At 43.5% G+C, this 20292-nt stretch overlaps 2 protein-coding genes across 4 annotated transcripts in view; one reads left to right on the plus strand and one right to left on the minus strand.

The window, feature by feature from the left end:
* Window positions 1-13979, minus strand: part of LOC110494693 (suppressor of tumorigenicity 7 protein-like) — a 58170-nt gene extending 44191 nt beyond the window's left edge. The window contains exons 1-14 of one of the 3 annotated variants that reach the window (XM_090206309.1): window positions 13713-13950; window positions 12849-12931; window positions 12483-12642; window positions 12292-12346; window positions 11445-11560; window positions 11154-11232; window positions 10921-11009; window positions 10696-10796; window positions 10167-10281; window positions 9590-9662; window positions 9239-9341; window positions 2920-3070; window positions 2698-2790; window positions 2437-2576 (exon numbers count right to left, since the gene is read on the minus strand). In XM_090206309.1, coding sequence (XP_090062435.1) covers window positions 2437-2576; window positions 2698-2790; window positions 2920-3070; window positions 9239-9341; window positions 9590-9662; window positions 10167-10281; window positions 10696-10796; window positions 10921-11009; window positions 11154-11232; window positions 11445-11560; window positions 12292-12346; window positions 12483-12642; window positions 12849-12931; window positions 13713-13881 — 1527 coding nt within the window. In that variant the 5' untranslated portion in view covers window positions 13882-13950. Of the gene's footprint in view, window positions 1-2436; window positions 2577-2697; window positions 2791-2919; window positions 3071-5032; window positions 5093-9238; window positions 9342-9589; window positions 9663-10166; window positions 10282-10695; window positions 10797-10920; window positions 11010-11153; window positions 11233-11444; window positions 11561-12291; window positions 12347-12482; window positions 12643-12848; window positions 12932-13712 lie in introns of those variants that run through there. The other 2 variants (XM_036950748.2, XM_090206310.1) reach the window with 2 other exon arrangements.
* On the plus strand, window positions 13970-20070 carry LOC110494694 (F-actin-capping protein subunit alpha-1). The gene is made up of 10 exons (XM_021569988.3): window positions 13970-14039; window positions 15850-15913; window positions 16037-16088; window positions 16178-16241; window positions 17555-17761; window positions 17850-17929; window positions 18140-18218; window positions 18456-18527; window positions 18843-18905; window positions 19023-20070. Exons 1-10 carry the CDS (start codon window positions 14001-14003, stop codon window positions 19161-19163), a joined length of 861 nt encoding a protein of 286 aa, XP_021425663.1. The 5' UTR covers window positions 13970-14000; the 3' UTR covers window positions 19164-20070.
* The last annotated feature ends 222 nt before the right edge of the window (window positions 20071-20292 follow it).

A 20292-nucleotide genomic window follows, 5' to 3' on the forward strand; every position in this document is an offset into this window, starting at 1 on the left:
TTAGTAGCCTAGGCCTACACGCAACCAAAAGCCTGTACTTGTCTTAATCAATGGGATTTTTATTCTCATTGATTCTCCATCTGTATATTTGGTTAATTTTCTGGCTGGCAAACAATTGGAGGTGGTAGTTCATCTATTCGTTTACTCATCTATCGCTGATCAGAACCATTTAGCATGCAATAATGTAGTCTTAATCAAGTGTAGGTCTATTATTATGCTCCATCTCATAAAGGCAACTCCAAAAGCCCGCAGAGGTTGTGGAATACAAACACGACTCAAATGCTTTTGAAAATATAGATTGCCATCATGATATTCTCAATGTAAGACCCTACGCCTGCTACCTAACAAAGTGAATGTGAGGGTAGGAAACAGATGAAATGTGGATAAAAAGCATGGGCTTGTTTCAAAATATCACTTTTTTATATGACAGCGGTTCCAAATGTTGCCGTGACACAAAAGTTGTGGGAAAAATATTACTTTGATTTATATATATATATATTTGATTCTGTTATATTTCCTTATATTCTTAACCCATTATAAAATATGTGTTTTGACTGTGATCAGGGTAGCCTAAGTGTGTCTTGTCTGTTTAATGAACAAAATCACTATTGATTTCCTGTGCAGCCATGTAGCCTATAGGCTGCACAGACCAGTAACATCATTTAACAAAAAATGTGCCATTCTATTCTTTTGAAAATATATTTTAGTCTAATAATGTTTCTTAAAACCTGCCTAAAACACATTAATAAATGGATTTCTTTGTAATGGTGTATATTCAATGGATTTATTCAAATATATGTCCACCCACATTGGCACACTCATAAACTTGCCGGCACAAACAAGGTACATATAAAAGGCTTGTCCCGGAAAGAATGTGGTCAAAATGGGACTGTATGAATTTGTTTCTAAAACACATTGCCAGATTTGTATTATTTTGGCAACATACCGTTAAGTCTGCCTGTCAAGGGTATAGAGTATATGTTGCATTGTGTTATCAGCTGCTTACACACTCTTTCGGCCACCATATATGGCCATAACTTCAAGGAAAAGGGGCTTGGTGAATTCGTCTATGGGGGCAATTGGACTGCAGTTCTTTGCTTTTGATGTTTAACTGGCATTGTGCCCTAAGAAATTGAGCCTGGGCTGGCCTGGGAACAGCCCTTTGAAAATGATTGAGTTGAGGTGTTAGCCTGTTGTCGCAGTGACAGGCACTCTATCATCCTGAAGCTGACCCTCCTGACAGGGTGCGGCTCTGTGGAAAACTGGCATCATCAAAGCAAGCTACCTCCTCAGGTCTGATATACTATCCAAGTACAGTGCTGTTGAACAGAGGTGTCGTTTGCCTGTTCTGAACCAACGTTTCCGTCTTTCCCACGGGACTCGGAACTGGCAATGCAAGACGAGCCAGTTAAGACTGTTACTATCCTAGATCTGAACAAGTACCCAGAGTGGCCCTCCTAGCTGTTGGTTCTTGGATGGTCTTCTGCTATCCAATACAGTGAACTGAACTACTAACTACCTGGCTGGGACAGAGCTTAGATGGAGATGCTGTGACATTCATGGAATTTTGGAGGACAGTTATTTGTCAGTCAAATGACCGCAGGTCACCGTTATAATTGTCAGTTTGTTATTTAATACGCACATTCTTCCCCCCACCTCCGCTCTTGACTGCAGGGAGGGGACGTTGCCTAGGAAACCAAAGACTTGACAACACCTTGCTTGCTTCAGCAAGGAGCAACACATTTTGATCACGTTGTAAAGTGTCCATGTTACCGCGGAAATGGACTCGACCGCACCATCCCGTCGTCAGTCAGATGCTCGTTCCAGTTTATTTTTTTCATACCGGTTATGACGGTTATTTTATTTTCATTATGGTCTTCATCCATAATTGTCGGATACACAATTATACGGTAATTGTGCCATCCCTATTCTGCACCAAGTCATACAGTACTCTTGAAATCTACAAAAGGATATGGTTAGGCCTCATTTCATTCTCAAACCTTGGAGACAAAACAGACCCATGAAATAAGATATTAAATCATACACGATTTTGGCTGGATTGCTTAACTACGGTGCACAACAAGTTGTTGGAGAGCAGCAGTTGAGGTGTAGGGAGTGAATGTGCAGTGAAACAAACCGGCGCCTCGACCACCAGACCCAGGCATCCCATGAGCCTCGTTGTTGACAGAGACGAGAGGCAGCGACTACACCAGAGGTCAACCGGGTCAGAGTACATAATAACATGCATACAACCAACAGTGTTTTGCTGGATTGCTGATGCTATGTGTATTTGGTAATGAGAGGCACTGAAGCCATGCATACACATCTCAATAATTGAATTGTTCCCATTAAAACTCTAACTTCTAATTTAAAACAGATCCAGGCCAATATCAAACAATTATTCTAGGATCAGTGGAAGAGAAGTGCAGGACTTACTGCTTTGACAAAGACACCCATGAGCTCAGGGAACTGGTGTGTGAGCATGGCCAGCATGGCAGTGAAGGAGCAAAGGCCCGCTGTGAAGAGGATGAAGAAGGGAAGCTCTTTCTTCGGGTACACAGACACCTCATGGAAGGCTGCAGAAGAGAAGGAGAGTGAGAGAGGTGGGGTGAGGGTAGAGAGGCACATATCATGAGTGGACAGCAGAATTGACCATTGCATTGAGTATACTGTATAGTAGTGACTTGTCCTACTTACTCGGCAGCAGTTCCCGATCTGCTGTTTCTGTGCACCCAGGGTAGGGGTAAAACAGGTGACCCTTCTCTAGAGGGTAGGGAATTATCCGAAAAGCTGCAGGAGAGAAATGCAGAAAAAAAAACACATCAATGACTTTTAATGCGAGTGCATAATCCTTTAACTAAATCAACCAATTAACCCACTAATTCATCAATCAATCAATGTCCTACACCCAGTACGTACTGCCTTCCCAGGTGCAGTGCAGCAGGTTTAAGGCTCCCTCGGCCCTCTTCCAATGCTGCAGGTGAAAAAAGGCGTAGGCCACCGCCTCGCTGTCCCCCCTCTTCAGGATGTGTTCTGGAGGCAGGATCAGACTCTTCATCTCTAATAAATACTAGACAGAGGGAGACAGGAGCAGACTCTTCATCTCTAATAAATACTAGACAGAGGGAGACAGGATCAGAATATTAATCTCTAATAAATACTAGACAGAGGGAGACAGGATCAGACTCTTCATCTCTAATAAATACTAGACAGAGGGAGACAGGATCAGACAATTAATCTCTAATAAATACTAGACAGAGGGAGACAGGATCAGACTCTTCATCTCTAATAAATACTAGACAGAGGGAGACAGGATCAGACACTTCATCTCTAATAAATACTAGACAGAGGGAGACAGGATCAGACTATTAATCTCTAATAAATACTAGACAGAGGGAGACAGGATCAGACTATTAATCTCTAATAAATACTAGACAGAGGGAGACAGGAGCAGACTCTTCATCTCTAATAAATACTACAGTCAGAGGGAGACAGGAACAGAATATTAATCTCTAATAAATACTACAGTCAGAGGGAGACAGGATCAGACTCTTCATCTCTAATAAATACTAGACAGAGAGGGAGACAGGATCAGACTCTTCATCTCTAATAAATACTAGACAGAGGGAGACAGGATCAGAATATTAATCTCTAATAAATACTAGACAGGGGGAGACAGGATCAGAATATTAATCTCTAATAAATACTACAGTCAGAGGGAGACAGGATCAGAATATTAATCTCTAATAAATACTAGACAGAGAGGGAGACAGGATCAGACTCTTCATCTCTAATAAATACTACAGTCAGAGGGAGACAGGATCAGACTCTTCATCTCTAATAAATACTACAGTCAGAGGGAGACAGGATCAGACTCTTCATCTCTAATAAATACTACAGTCAGAGGGAGAAAGGATCAAAATATTAATCTCTAATAAATACTAGACAGAGGGAGACAGGATCAGAATATTAATCTCTAATAAATACTAGACAGAGGGAGACAGGATCAGAATATTAATCTCTAATAAATACTAGACAGAGGGAGACAGGATCAGAATATGAATCTCTAATAAATACTAGACAGGGGGAGACAGGATCAGAATATGAATCTCTAATAAATACTACAGTCAGAGGGAGACAGGATCAGACTCTTCATCTCTAATAAATACTACAGTCAGAGGGAGACAGGATCAGACTCTTCATCTCTAATAAATACTACAGTCAGAGGGAGACAGGATCAGAATATTAATCTCTAATAAATACTAGACAGAGGGAGACAGGATCAGAATATTAATCTCTAATAAATACTAGACAGAGGGAGACAGGATCAGAATATTAATCTCTAATAAATACTAGACAGAGGGAGACAGGATCAGAATATTAATCTCTAATAAATACTAGACAGGGGGAGACAGGATCAGAATATTAATCTCTAATAAATACTACAGTCAGAGGGAGACAGGATCAGAATATTAATCTCTAATAAATACTAGACAGAGGGAGGCAGGATCAGACTCTTCATCTCTAATAAATACTACAGTCAGAGGGAGACAGGATCAGAATATTAATCTCTAATAAATACTAGACAGGGGGAGACAGGATCAGAATATTAATCTCTAATAAATACTACAGTCAGAGGGAGACAGGATCAGACTCTTCATCTCTAATAAATACTACAGTCAGAGGGAGACAGGATCAGAATATTAATCTCTAATAAATACTAGACAGAGAGGGAGACAGGATCAGACTATTAATCTCTAATAAATACTACAGTCAGAGGGAGACAGGATCAGAATATTAATCTCTAATAAATACTACAGTCAGAGGGCGACAGGATCAGAATATTAATCTCTAATAAATACTAGACAGAGAGGGAGACAGGATCAGACTATTAATCTCTAATAAATACTACAGTCAGAGGGAGACAGGATCAGAATATTAATCTCTAATAAATACTAGACAGAGGGAGACAGGATCAGACTATTAATCTCTAATAAATACTAGACAGAGAGGGAGACAGGATCAGGCTCTTCATCTCTAATAAATACTAGACAGAGGGAGACAGGATCAGACTCTTCATCTCTAATAAATACTAGACAGAGGGAGACAGGATCAGAATATTAATCTCTAATAAATACTAGACAGAGGGAGACAGGATCAGACTCTTCATCTCTAATAAAAACTAGACAGAGAGGGAGACAGGAAAGTAACACGATTAGACAACATTATAGTCAAAGGCATTTACATCATAGTTATTTAGCAGACACAGTGTGTGTGTGTGTGTGTGGTGTGTGTGTATGGCGGCGTGGCTGTGGCGTTAATCCCCTCTGAACTGGTCCCCTGGGCTGTGGAGGCCGCGGGGGCCATTGGCGTTGGGCCTGCTGGATTCCCAGGCCGCCTGCTTCACAGGACTATGAGTCTCAGTCTGACACTTTGGGAAGGTTACCATAAAGCTAATCCTGTCTAATCCCCCCCATGGTCACAAACTCAGCCAACCAGCCAGCCCAGTGCAGAGCAGCCCAGTGCAGAGCCGCCCAGTGCAGAGCCGCCCTGGGGCGCACCCAGGGGCAGGAGAGGGAGACAAGCCCCAACCCTCTGCTCTTCTCTCAGGGACAGTTAGGTGGTGGTAGCTAGCTGGCTACAGTGTGGATGTGGTGGTGATGGGTATGCTTGGACAAGTGTTCCTACGTGTTCTGCACACACCACTCCACACTGCTGTGTTTTATTTGACTGCCAAGTCGTGCGACTTTCATGTCCTCTCCAAAGTTGAGACTTTAACGTGGGTCAGCACTTACTGCAAAAAGGTGCTGGTCATTCTCTATACTGTTGCAAGCAGCACCTTTACCCAGGTATCCCAGAGTTTAATAAGAGGGTAGAGGTGATGTTTACCAAAGCATTTGACTGGCAGCTGTCCTGCCTGGTATGTCCTGGCATAAGGGTGGGTAACACCCCCCCAGCCCATCCCCAGTCGCCTATTTGATGAAGAGATTGCGTTTCATTGACACTCCCCTTTTATCTTGGAACACTGATGAACTGGAGTTAACTCATAAGCCTCCCTCAGATCTTCGGCATTTAGCACAATGGAACACTTCGACAATAATGACATCATCTAGCCATCGTCTCATTGGCTCACGGTGCTGGTGAGGATACAGATGACCTCTGAGGCCATCTACCATGTTAGGTCACCCTCAGGCATCTGTGGACGGTACTGGACAGATCCCGAGTAGGAGAATGATATTGACCATAGACCATAGACACTGATCTTAGGTCAGTTTTGAATGGTTCCATCCGATGATTAGGGTCTGGTGAAGGGAAGCTGACCCTAGATCTGTGCTAAGGCTTCTAGCTACTAGAGTCAGTCTATAACTACTACTCTCGGTCTCAGGTGTTGCGTCACACCTGCTACTACCTATGTGAAGCCTCCATCCCCCTGAATCCTGAACAAGGCTGAGTAGGCCATCGCCACAACACAGGCTACCAGGCACAAAGAAGCACACTCCAAAGGCGTGAGGAATTGTTACCACAGGAGTGTGATAAATTTAAAACACATTCAGGTGTCCTTAACACATGACCAGCAGGCTGCCCTCAGTCCGGTTGCTCAACCTTTCTACCGTACCTTGGAGTAGGGGGTAGAGAGTGCATGAGAGAGAGGGAAAAAGAAAGGGGGGGAGAGACTGATTGGGACAGACAGGCTAAAGGGTAGAGGTGGAGCAAGCATGGCGGTTGAGCACTGAAACAGCTGGGTGTGTGGAGCATTTAGTGCCGTCTGTTCATGTGATGTAGCGTGATGTCCATATATTATCCCTTCAGGTCTACTGTGATGCTGGCCCTAACACTCCCCACGCCTAAACCAGAATACACAGACATCTTGCCTTCATTACACTGCCCTTCCCAGGCTGCCTGGTGAGCTGGCTGGCTGGCTAGCTGGCTGGCTGGGGGGCTGGCTGGCTAGCTGGCTAGCTGGGGGGCTGGCTGGTGAGCTGGCTGGCTGGCTGGCTAGCTGGGGGGCTGGCTGGTGAGCTGGCTGGCTGGCTGGCTGGCTAGCTGGGGGGCTGGCTGGCTGGCTAGCTGGGGGGCTGGCTAGCTGGCTGGCTAGCTGGGGGGATGGCTGGCTGGGGGACTGGCTGGCTGGCTAGCTGGGGGGCTGGCTGGCTGGGGGACTGGCTGGATGGCTAGCTGGGGGGCTGGCTGGCTGGGGGACTGGCTGGATGGCTAGCTGGGGGGCTGGCTGGCTAGCTGGGGGGCTGGCTGGCTGGGGGACTGGCTGGATGGCTAGCTGGGGGGCTGGCTGGCTAGCTAGCTGGGGGGCTAGCTGGGGGACTGGCTGGCTAGCTGGCTGGCTAGCTTGCTGGTGGGGGGGGGGTTAGCTGGCTGCTGAGGGGTCAAGTTGAGAAGGCCAAGAAAGGAATTGGGGTGGATGAGGAGGGGGGGTCTTACTCGTTGATTGAAGCGGAGAATGTGGGGAAGCTGCTGGGAATGGAAGCCCACCCACAACAGAGCCAGATCAGCTCGCTCCAGTCCAGTGAACCACTGGTATCTGTGTGTGAACACTGGCTTCTGGGCAGAAAACAGCCCACGCCAGGCATGCCTCAGGCTCTACGGCTACAGGTGCACTCACTGACCATTTAGACAGACATAGACAGCGCTCCCCTGCGAAAGAGATACAGAAGATCTCAATGGGACTCAACTTGATAAATAAAGAAAGACAGGTCTGACACAAATAAATGGAAATATTCCCACTAGCTGCTACATTTCAGTCAACAACAGCCAAAGGAATTCACTATAAGAACATTAGTGGAGTCAATGAGGTGAGTTGACACGGTGAGGCCACAAAACATGCTTCACTCCCGAGAACACTCCGACCGACAACCTTTTACAGGTCGTCACATCAACAGCGCTGCATGTCAGCGGCCATTTTGATAGCACAGCTGAGTTCCTCCTCCTCGGGTTGTCTCAGACTCAGAGCTCAGCCGGTCTGTCTGTCTGCCTGTCTATTATGAGACGTGAAGCCCATGTGAAAGACTGAGGGAGAGGCTGTGCTTCAATGGGACAGAGATTGACAGATAGGAGAGACTAATCTCTTCTACCTCAACGGTCTAGGGTATCACCAGTTGAAAGCAGAGGTACTGTAGATGTGAACTATCTCTGGGATCACTACTTTATAGTCTGACCCTCCCTGTGTGTATGTCAACGCCGTAGCGGGGGGGGGCAGCAGTGCCCCTGGGGGCGGGTGACACTCAGGATGAGGGACCTGTCATCAAAGCCTGGATCAAAGAGCTGAGTTTCCCCCTCTCTGCCTGTGACTACCACACATTGCGGCTCACACACACACACACACAGGATGCAACACACACAGACTACATTTTGCTGTAGGGGGTACTGCGACCTGTGTGTGTGTGCATATGAGTGAGTGTGAGAGAGAGAGAGTGTGTTTTAGTATGGGGCATCCAAGCCTAATCCCTGTGGGAAGAGATGTGCAGGAATTGTTTCTGTCCGTCTACTGCAGGGAGATACATCAGAGAGGCAGGGGCCCCTTGTTGTCGCCCAGAGCCCAGACAGACGTATGATCAGGGAGGGTGCACTTCCTGTTCAGTAGGTAGAAAACGTTTTGAAACTGGGGATGTACTACCTGACCTTGTGCAATAATAACACAGATTTGTTATTTCCATTGCAAAAGATGTTGCTACAATGTGCCGTACTGAACACAACCCAGATCTCACTATGAACTCTTTACAGTCCACTGATAGATAGCCATGACAAAGGAATAATAATTAGACTAATAGTGTCTCTTTTAGTAAAATCCACTAAGTGTATGGTACCATGTTCTTCTGTGCAGCAGAGAGAGAGTAGAAGTGGCTCACAGGTCCAGTCCTGACAACAGCAGCTATGTTTACTATGCAGTGCAATATTGACACCCGCTGGCTAACATAGGTCATTACAGGTAATACAGTAGAGCAAAGTCAGCTCTGCAGTTATCACTCAAGAGCAGTATGGCGTACAGAGACAACTAAATAGCTATCATCTATGTAAAATATGAGACTGCTCAAATAAAGCAAACTGTATATACAGACAATGTCGTATATCAGTCGTGTTAACCCCACCATTGGTTCAGGTCAGGAGTTAGATAGGATACGCTAAGATGATCCTAGATCTGTACATTTCTCCCCACTAATGGTTAAGGTTAGGATTTGGATTGGGTAAACTGATACTAGATCTGTGACTGAGGGTCTGGACTGACCTTTGGCACATGTGGGTTAAACTCCACGGCTCTGTGTATAGCCTCCACAGCGTTCATCTCTGCAGTGCTCAGGCCCCGCCGGGATGCTGCCTCAGGAGAAAACCTGGGAGATAAGAGAAAGAGAGAGAGAAGACACACCCATGGTAAGACACAGGAGTCAGGACAGCTTTAAGTAGGAGATGTCATGCACTTCAGTCACAAATAGCAGGTTTGATGTCCCACAAACAAGTCTTAAAGATTAGTCTGACCTATAAAGACAGATGCATCCATGTCAAGTATAGATCATACTGTTTGTTTATATCTTAAAAATGTTACATTAAATCACAGTTCTGTCTTTCCACAGGGACATACTTCTCTGATACAGCCCGTGCTTTCAGCAGTGCAGATGTGTAGCATATAGTGGCTGACTTTGGCAAGCTGATATCTACAACGAGAACACATGACGGTTATTTCACTTAAAACTCAAACGAGGAGTCTGGAAATCATGAGTATCAAAATCAAATTTGTCACATGAGCCGAATACAGCAGGTGTTGACCTTAACGTGAAATACTTACAAGCCCTTAAACAACAATGCAGTTAAGAAATTAAGAGTTAAGAAAATATTTACTACATAAATTACAGTAAAAAAAACAACAAAAAACAATAACGAGACTATATTCAGGGGGTACCGGTACCGAGTCAATGTGCGGGGATACAGGTTAGCGGAGGTCATTAGTACATGTAGGTAAGGGTAAAGTGACAAAGGACTGGTTAAAAGTTGTAGTAGTTAGTTGGCTTGAATCCTGTTTTGCTGATGTGGTCCTGCGTGGCTCAGTTGGTAGCATGGTGCTTTCAACGCCACGATCATGGCTTTGATTCCCACTGCCGGCCACAGACTCACTACTGTCGCCTTGGATAAAAGCATCTGCTACATGGCACATATCTTACCGTCGTATTTGGCGAGGACTGCTTGTACATCAGCGTAGGCCTGCAGCTCCAGTAGTGCCTCCAGGAGGTTTTCATGTATATTCAACATTCCCAACAGTGGGAATTCTTTCATTAACTGGGAGAAGCAAGGAACAGTGAGTGAACGAAGGAATCCTAAAAATGGCAGGACTAACCAGCATTAAAGGAGCATAGAAGAGGACTAAAGACAGGACTACACATATCAGGGCTACGTTCAGTAGTCAAACGTTCATGAACGTTGCAGATGGTTCTACATAGCATATTTATATACAAAGGTTCCAAAACGTTGCGTCCTGCTGAGTGCGCCCCAGGGCCTCCAGTTCAACAATACTTATGGTTGTTCTTCTATTCTCTAAACAGCGACTGGTTCAGACCTGGGACAACATGTGTGTGAACACTCCCTCTAGCCAATCAATGACATCAGCTACTAGGGAGCAAAGAAAAGCAGCCATAATGCAGAATTCAAGGCCCTGATTTGAATACCCCCGATTAAGGAAATGGCAACACTCACATCTCTCATCATTTTCACTGCCTCCTTGATGCGTCCCAGCTTGCGTGCACACATGGCCAGTCTGCGTTTGATGTACACCAGCAAGTTGATGTCTTTGCCAGCTATGGAAGAGAGGAAAATTAATAAATTTAATTATAACAATTGCAACCCTGACTAATGCTTTTAAACTAAGGGTCAGAGGCCTGAGGCTTGTGACGGGGTCCTGTACTCTCTGTTCTCTCTTACCACTCCGCAGGGCTTGTTTAAACAGCCTCTCAGCCTCTGTGATGGTGGTGGCTTCCTCCTCTGCCAGTAGCACATAGGCAGCAGCACACCTAAAAACCACAGGGAAGACATTTGCTATGCAATCTAGTTCATAAGAATATACATACTTGTTTTACTGAATGAGAAACTTAATTTGGGATTTTCCTGAATGAGCATGCAGTCTTTTAAACAGAAATTGTTACGGTGGAACTCACTCGTGGTTCATCTCTATGGCCTGGTAAGCTGCTCTTATCCTGGCTTGGGGATTCCTCTCCCTCCAGGCCTTCTGCATCACTGTAACAGGCCAGAACCAGACAACAAATACTGAACTGAATGCATTACAAAGAGACGGATCCAGAAAAATATCAACACAGGAGTAGGAATGAGGCCGATGAGGACCAAAGCAGTCTTTCAAAAGGAATTAAAGTGTTCTATTCCTTCGCAGACATTTACACTTTGGCTAACACTTTTCAATGATATGCTGATTAAAAAGTTTGGATTCTAACCAGTATCTTCAGCCTTGATTTGCTGAGTGTCACCAGTGAAGAACGTCTGGTGGTCTTGAGCAGACAGGTTCATATCGTAGTACGTCAAAGGCTCCTTTCCAGTCACCCAGGTGTACCTTTAGATGGGTATAGTACAACAGGAAGACAGTGTTAGGCTGAAGTACAACACAGTATTAGGCTGAAGTACAACATGAACATGGACAGTGTTAGAATGAAGTACAACACGAAGACAGTGTTAGGCTAAAGTACAACACGAAGACAGTGTTAGGCTAAAGTACAACACGAAGACAGTGTTAGGCTATAGTACAGCATGAAGACAGTGTTAGGCTATAGTACAACACGAAGACAGTGTTAGGCTATAGTACAGCATGAAGACAGTGTTAGGCTAAAGTACAACATGAAGACAGTGTTAGGCTAAAGTACAACATGAAGACAGTGTTAGGCTAAAGTACAACACGAAGACAGTGTTAGGCTAAAGTACAACATGAAGACAGTGTTAGGCTAAAGTACAACATGAAGACAGTGTTAGGCTAAAGTACAACATGAACATGGACAGTGTTAGGCTGAAGTACAACATGAAGACAGTATTAGGCTAAAGTACAACACGAAGACAGTATTAGGCTAAAGTACAACATGAAGACAGTATTAGGCTGAAGTACAACATGGACATGGACAGTGTTAGGCTTAAGTACAACACGAAGACAGTGTTAGGCTAAAGTACAACATGAAGACAGTGTTAGGCTAAAGTACAACATGAAGACAGTGTTAGGCTAAAGTACAACATGAAGACAGTATTAGGCTGAAGTACAACATGAAGACAGTGACATTCTGTGGGGTCTCACCCTACCTGCTGTATTCTGCTCCTCTGAATAGATTTAATGGATTCCTCCAAACTTTACACTCTGCAAAAGACAGTGTCATTGTATCATTACTTTGTTACATTGATGGCCTTGCAAACCTGAATCACATATTTAACCCACGGCCATTTTAGTTTTCTGTTGCAAAATGGGGAAACATTTTAGTTGGTGAAATGTTTACCTGAGACACTGGGTCTGGGCTCAGCCTCTCCGTTGACTGAGGAGAACAGGCCAGTGGTTGAGCTGCTCTCCACCCCACCTAGGAGGGGTCGCAGATGGCTAACAGACACCTGCTCGATGAATGAGGTTCCATACTTACGGAAGTACCACCACTCAAATATCTGGGGGCAGGGGATTGGGACAGTCATACAGAGAGCAATGTACCGGTACACAAATCTTCTAAACAATTTATTTTATTATCATATAATTATTGTGCACTAACTGTACAATGAATATATGCTACCTTTGGTGTTGGTATTTGAAATCCACATTTCCAAATGTAGTGTCTACAATCAAACTACAAATAACTGTGATCATTACAACTCACCAAGATTAGGCCAGAGATGAGAGAGGATGTTCCAGTGAGTGCCACATAGAATTTAGGGGTCAGTGTATTCAAGAACACAGATGCTGAAACAACAATGAACGCTGTGTTAGCTCAAACACATCGCACAAAAAATGAATGACACTTGCCTAACAGAGATTCAGACTGTCAACTCTGAAGGTAGCAAGTAGCTTGCTGATCATGCAGAGCCCACCACACTGACAGATGCTGACTGAGTCGGTGTGTGATGTTGAAGTACCATGATGTTAATGTTATAGCTAATGTTATGTAACAAGCTAATAGACACTGACAAATAAACTTCCGCGGACGGCAGGTAGACTAGTGGTTAGAGCGTTGGATTAGTAACCGAAAGGTTGCTAGAGCGAATCCCAGAGCTGACAAGGTAAACATTTGTCGTTTTGCCTCTGAACAAGGCAGTTAACCCACTGGCCGTCATTGGAAATAAGAATTTGTTTTTAACCGACTTGCTTAGTTAAATATATTTTTTTTAAATGCAATTCTAGCTAGTATTATGCATTGTTTGAATGATGTTAGCTAACGTTAGCTAGCTGGCTAGTTATGCACAAGCGTAACATTAACAGCTAGCTAAATTAGCTAACGTAGATAACTAGTAGCCACATTAGCTAGCTAGTATGTATCGCTACCATTCAATAAATAAACCAACCTGGGATATGTTTTTGTGCAATGTGTTGTCATACAGTTAGCCAGCCTCCTGTCAAACTTTCAGTTCCTCCACTGTCTCTCGATTTCTATTTGCTAGCTCGCTAACGTTAGAAGGCTGGCTAGCTAGCTACATTACATTCGCTAGCTAGTCCACTCTTAGAAAGCTAGCGTTAGCTAACTCACCTGAGGTAAGAGTGTCCTGCAGTTTCAAGGGGCTTCGCAGAACATAGATCATAGTTAAAACCATAGCAAACCAAACGGCACATATGTATGTCCATGACCAGGACAACCATGATTTTAATTTATCTGTAAATCCAAGAGATTGAGGATTAGTGCTGGTCGCGTCCTCCATGTTTTTAACGGATGGCTGTAAACAGAGGAATCATGTGCCAGTGGCACTGTCAAGATCCGCTTCCTCACCGTCCGCTGCAGTCAGTCGCGGATCAGAAGAGGTTTGTCTCATGAGCCAAGATGGCCGATTTCGAAGAACAGCTCACTGAGGAAGAGAAGGTATAGTCTTGAGAAGCTTTGCTCATTGTTTTACGAAGTTTAGTAAATTCGGTTGTTTGTGTCCTTACTCAAATATTTTGGCCGCAAAAAAAATGTTAGCTAAGCTACAACTAGCTCGCTTAACTAACACTACACTCTAGCTACAGTTAGCGAACAAACTGACACGGGAATACATTGTATCACCTAGTTAGATACAGTAGCTAGATACAACTCCATACACCATGCTAAAACATAACATACACAAGAAGCAGTTTGCTTACTGCTTAGCTAGCTAGCTAAAATATTTGTAAATATCAGCCGTGTCCCTTAGCCAAATATTAGCTAGTACAGTATGTGCCTTAGCATTGTCAAGTCTGACTTTAACTGGGCTTTGCCACATTTGGGCTTTTGCACGGTGCCTAGCTAACATTACAATGGCAATTGTCCCCCTGGGTCAGGTAGTTACTATCTAGCAATACATGATCATACAATTGTTCATGGGTTATTTGCAAATGGCTTTAGTCTAAAAACATATGAACTAATATGCTAGAAAAGGCCACTACTTCCTGTATTGATTGCAACAGCCTCCACACCCTGCTAGAAACAACTCTGAATATATTAGGCATACTTTATAATCCCATTTTCTGTCTTGGGATGGCCCCTGGCCTATTGACTGTAACGCATTACAACACAAACTTTCGATTGACCAATTATTTGGTGTAGGAATCATTGAAGTCATGATTTCATGAAAAAGTCCACAAATACATACAACCCTATTTACAAGACTTCTGAAGGTCATACACGATAAAAGTGATTGTGGGCATTTTCAACCAATTGAGATTGAATCACCAAAAACGAAACAACCTTAATATGAGAGCTTGGGTTTGACCATTGTTGCTGTCAGCAGCATGCAGATAGATACATGTTTGAGGCTGCCTACTGGTGTCTAGCATTCCTGCCGCTTCAGTGGCAGGCCCACAGCAGGGATGCTGTCAGATACATGTACAGACCAGTAGAATGGGCATAGGTATTTTGTAAATACAATACTTAGCATGGGAAGGAACAGTGTTTGGGAGCATCTAACTGTATGGCAACAGCACACACACACCAGAAGTTCCAGAACCTGTTGGTAGTGTTACAATGTACTGTGAAGTGTTGTGTGTAACCCATGCAACCTTTGGGTCTGTTTCTGGACATGAAGACATACATTAGGGCCTAAAATACTGACGTTCTGCATACTGATTTCAGTGCAACTCTAGACTTTCAGGTTCAGGGGAGCCCTAATGAAGATTGCCTAGTCCCCCCCCCGTCCCCGTCCCCTCCTCCTCACTGTTTTTGGTTCTGATCTGACACCACATGCTTACACATGCATTACAGCTGCTAAGAAAAGCTCTTGCCGTCTAAGGAGTGGCGTGGGCAGCGCAGAGGTAGGCTAGTCAGGAAGCCAAGTTAGTCACTGCTCTCTGCTTCACCCTAGTGGCCAGTGTAATAATGACTTGGCTGCATAATTACACTGTCTCTGGGTCTCATATCAGTGGTAGAAATATTCATATACTGCATATGCAATATCTTTTCAAGTTTTATTAGTCGTGTGTACAGGATACACATGGTATGCACCATCCCAATGAATTGCTCACTTACAGGTCTCTTCTCGACAATGCAACATAAATAAGACAAGATAAGAATATGAACATAAAGCAAATGACTCGGTAGAATAGAGTAAACATTTTATAATATAGTACCAAAAATGTTCCGTTGGCACTCAGGTGTAAAAGCTGTCTAGCCAAAAAGTGGATAGTAGCCTATTTACCTCGTATTTTCTTTCCCTCAGGTGCGCATTGCGGCTAATTTTGTCGTCCATGCTCCACCTGGAGAATTCAATGAAGTCTTCAATGGTGAGTGTGCTTAGAAATCTTATTCTTTGTACTACTTGTTTATTTACCAATACACTTGATTTGTTATATATTTGTCTGTTAAGGCGTTGGCAATCTCTTGATAAGGCAGTCTCTTGGTTTCAGATGTGCGGCTACTGCTCAACAATGACAATCTTCTCAGGGAGGGTGCAGCACAGTGAGTATTTTATTGATTTATTTACTGTATTGTTGTGCACATTTGTGTGTTAAATGCTGTATTTTGTTTTTTTCTCCATTGGAAAACAGTGCCTTTGCCCAGTACAACATGGATCAGTTCACCCTTGCCAAACTTGAAGGGTATGATGATCAGGTAAGATGCTCAGTCATTTGAGCTGTGACTCCTTCCCAGCTGTTTTGAGTCTTGTTGGTTTCATACTGTGCTATATACAATGAGTGTACAAAACATTAAGGACACCTTCCTAATATTGCGTTGCACCATCCCCTTTTGCCCTCAGAACAGCCTTAATTCGCCGGGGCATGGACTCTACAAGGTGTCAAGCATCCCACAAGGATGCTGGCCCATGTTGACTTCAGTGCTTCCCACAGTTGTGTCAAGTAGTCTGGATATCCTTTGGGTGGTGGACTATTCTTTATACACACGGGAAACTGTTGCGGGTGAAAAACCCAGCAGCGTTGCAGTTCTTGACACACACCGGTGTGCCTGGCACCTACTACCATACCTACCCTGTTCAACGGCACATACATCTTTTGTCTTGCCCATTCCCCAGCTGAATGGTACACATACACAATCCATGTCTATTGTCTCAAGGCTTACAAATCCTCCTTTAACCTGTCTGCCCCCCTTCATCTACACTGATTGAAGTGGATTTAACAAGTGACATCAGTAAGGGATTGTAGCTTTCACCTGGATTCACCTGGTCAGTCTTTTTCATGAAAAGAGTAGGGGTCCTTAATGTTTTTTGCAGTCAGTGTAGATTGAATTAAAATACAGTTTTTCTTCTGGATAAAAAGGTTGCTTAGGCGGTGGTGGGCGTGGCAGGGGGCATGGCAATGGTCGCCGTTGCAAAATGTTAGAATTTTAATGCCCCCCCATCTTGGTGATAAAGCATTTTTAAGCCTGGAATTCTCTGAATTTCTCCATGGAGCCAAGATAAATCTTTGCAGTTTAAAGCACATTTCCAGGGATTCTACATATTCTGCAACGTAAAGGTATTTTCCTGTGCATTTTGCCATGGCTAATGCTGTGTTGCTTTGCTTAGACATAATAGCAAAATCAATACTGTTAAAGTAATTGTTTTTGGATTTCAATTCCACTGACTGTCTAGCTTTTATCTTGGTCGTTTTAGTTCTCAAATATTATATTAGAATAAAAAATATAGGTCCATTATCTTTAATATCTGGTTTTAGTCATTTAAATTCACACTGAAAGCGTTTATGCTGAAAGCGTTTTTCCATCCCGAAAGTGTGTATATATAAAAACTTTTTTCTAATTAATATATATACATTATAAACTTTTTTTTTTACAGACAGTTTGGACTTAGGTGTCCTGCAAAAACACTTAGGAGGCCTGCCCAAGTGTTTTTATGGCAGAAAAATCCCTGTAAGATCAATGCAGCAACTGAGGACCTCTATCTGTGTCCCTGTGATCCATTTCCCCTCCAGGTGCTGATCACAGAGCATGGAGACCTGGGCAATGGCCGTTTCTTTGACCCCCGCAACAAGCGGTCATTCAAATTTGACCACCTGAGGAAGGAGGCCAGTGACCCCCAGCCCCACGAGGGAGAGGCAGCTCTCAGACCCTGGAGAGACGCGTGTGACAGCGCTCTGAGGGCCTACGTCAAGGAGCACTACCCCAGCGGCGTCTGCACTGTACGTCCCGTCTTTCACCTGCAGGACACAATAACGTTATCTTTAAGAGGAGCATGTTAATGACAGGACCTTGTTTTATTTATCACAGGTTTATGGGAAGACTATTGACGGCCAGCAAACCATAATTGCTTGCATTGAAGGTCATCAATTTCAACCAAAGAACTTCTGGTAAGTGTAGTCTCATGGTTACCAATCATTTTTTCTATCTAACATTTCATTTATCAGGGAAGGAGTATACTAAAATGTGCATTTTGAAGCATTATACTATATGTCCATTGTTTGTATTAAACATGTAATTCTGTCTATAATAGTGCCTTAGTCATAACGCAAATGTTCTATACATTTGGGAAAAGACTAATATTTGATTTCTGTTCTCAGGAATGGTCGTTGTCGGTCTGAATGGAAGTTCAGCATCTCCCAATCTACAGCTCAAGTCGTTGGGGTCCTCAAAATACAGGTAGGCTAGTAGTGTCCATCGCCAAGGGTTGTCCACCATTTTGTCAGGCTGTCTAAAAGCCTGTTCAAAGACAACTGATTGGGCACAGGTAGCCTGCAGAATGTTAGCTTGTGAGATCAGGATGGTTCGTACAAGGCTAGGGCACAGGCCCATGCAAGTTAAATTGATGAACTGAAAATGGATATTGTTTTGTCATATGGTATATAGTCTCCCTCACCCGCCATCTTGTGGTTGCAGGTGCATTACTACGAGGATGGAAATGTGCAGCTGGTCAGCCACAAGGAAGTACAGGAATCCCTCACTGTAAATGTGAGTTCCCCTTTCAGTAGGATATTTTGGACCTGAACGCAAGCATTTAAAGGGAGAAGGGTGTAAAACCTTTTCCTGGTTCTACAGAAATCCTGGTTGTAGAATTCCTGCTTATTCCCTCCTGATTCTGGGAATCCTCAAATGTATTGAATGTTCCAGGAATTTTGCAACCCTAGTGCTGTTCATTAGTGCAAGAGAAGTAGGATGAAGTAAAATAACAAGTTAAATGTCCTTTATGATAAAGAGATGGTCTTCAATCTGTCAAGTTTACAGGCAATTAAATTGTCAAAAGCATCCATTGTCTTGTTTTGGCAGAGTGAGACTCAGACTGCAAAGGAGTTTGTGAAAATCATTGAGGATGCAGAAAATGAATACCAGGTATGCAACATGTTTCCTCACAGTAATATTAGCATAATTGGAATAAATCAGTTGAATGTATTTTTTTCCCTCAATGAGGGGGGCAAGAGTCTAAACATTTGTTTTCCTTGTTTCCAGACGGCCATCAGTGAGAACTACCAGACCATGTCTGACACCACATTCAAAGCCTTGCGTCGGCAGCTTCCTGTCACCCGCACCAAGATTGACTGGAACAAGATCCTCAGCTACAAGATTGGCAAGGAGATGCAGAATGCTTAGAGGACAGTGTGTCGGTCATTGTTACTGTGTTACTGCAAAGACAGAGAGGGTAGGGTAAAAGAGGCATCAAAGGGGGAAAAAAATGATACTCCATTCTGTCTTTGTTAAAGAATGCCACGGTTTGATTTGGTGTATGGAGTTGGTATGCTTTCTTCAGGCGCATTAGGAGGGATGGCTTCATTTTAAGAGGACATTTTGGATTGTTTAGCTCTCGCTCATTTGCAAATTTTTCATTTGAACAAAATGCCTTTAGTGACACTGAAAGTTTGGATTACATGGGTCAACCTCGCTCTCACACACCGATGCTTCAAAAATCTGAGTCATATCCTCATACCCCTCATTTGGTTGACTTTGTGTCTGGGGGCCACATCTGTTTAAGCCCATTTCGTAACCCACTATGGCCGGGATTCAAACAAATGCAGATAAACGACCGGTGCATTGTGGTTCATCTTTAAAGGCGATTTCTGACTCCGCTGCCATCCGCTGCGTGATGTCTTGGAAATTGCCTTTAAAAGCCTATCGCTGTGCGCAGGTCATTGGATTGAATCATGACCTATATTTTAGATTGGCCAAGACCTATATATCTGTAACCCAAGAGCTCCTCCAAGTGAGGTGTATACTCCTAAGTGACTACATTTAGTACACCCCCTTAAAAAAGTCCCAAGTATCAGCTCTGTACCCTGCAAGCTTTCCCGTTGGAAAGAGATGTACTTGTACAAAGGTTTAATCAGGCCTAAACAAGCAGAGCACCATCAGTATCCACTATCAGTGATTCGGCCAACTTAATATATAATATACCTATATTCCTCCTTACCGCCCACATGCCTTCCTTTAGCTTTTTGCTATATTTTTTTATACAAAATGTAAGAACATGTATAATTCAAAGGAATAAAGAAGTTGCACCAAATACTATGCTGTAACTATTGTCATCATTAACCATAAATAGTGTTTTACTTACCAGTATGTAGAAATATGCTGATTGGGAAATAATCTGATTTGGTGCCAAATGTGTATTTGTGTGTAAAAACAAGTAAAAGGGACATTTGAATAAAGAAACAGATTATTGTATATCACTTTAATGGAGCGCACCTTAAAATGCGCCTCTTGACGTTTTCTGTCGGTATATTTC

Source organism: Oncorhynchus mykiss, chromosome 17 (assembly GCF_057628025.1).
Source record: "Oncorhynchus mykiss isolate SJ-2025 chromosome 17, ASM5762802v1, whole genome shotgun sequence".
Taxonomy (NCBI): domain Eukaryota; kingdom Metazoa; phylum Chordata; class Actinopteri; order Salmoniformes; family Salmonidae; genus Oncorhynchus; species Oncorhynchus mykiss.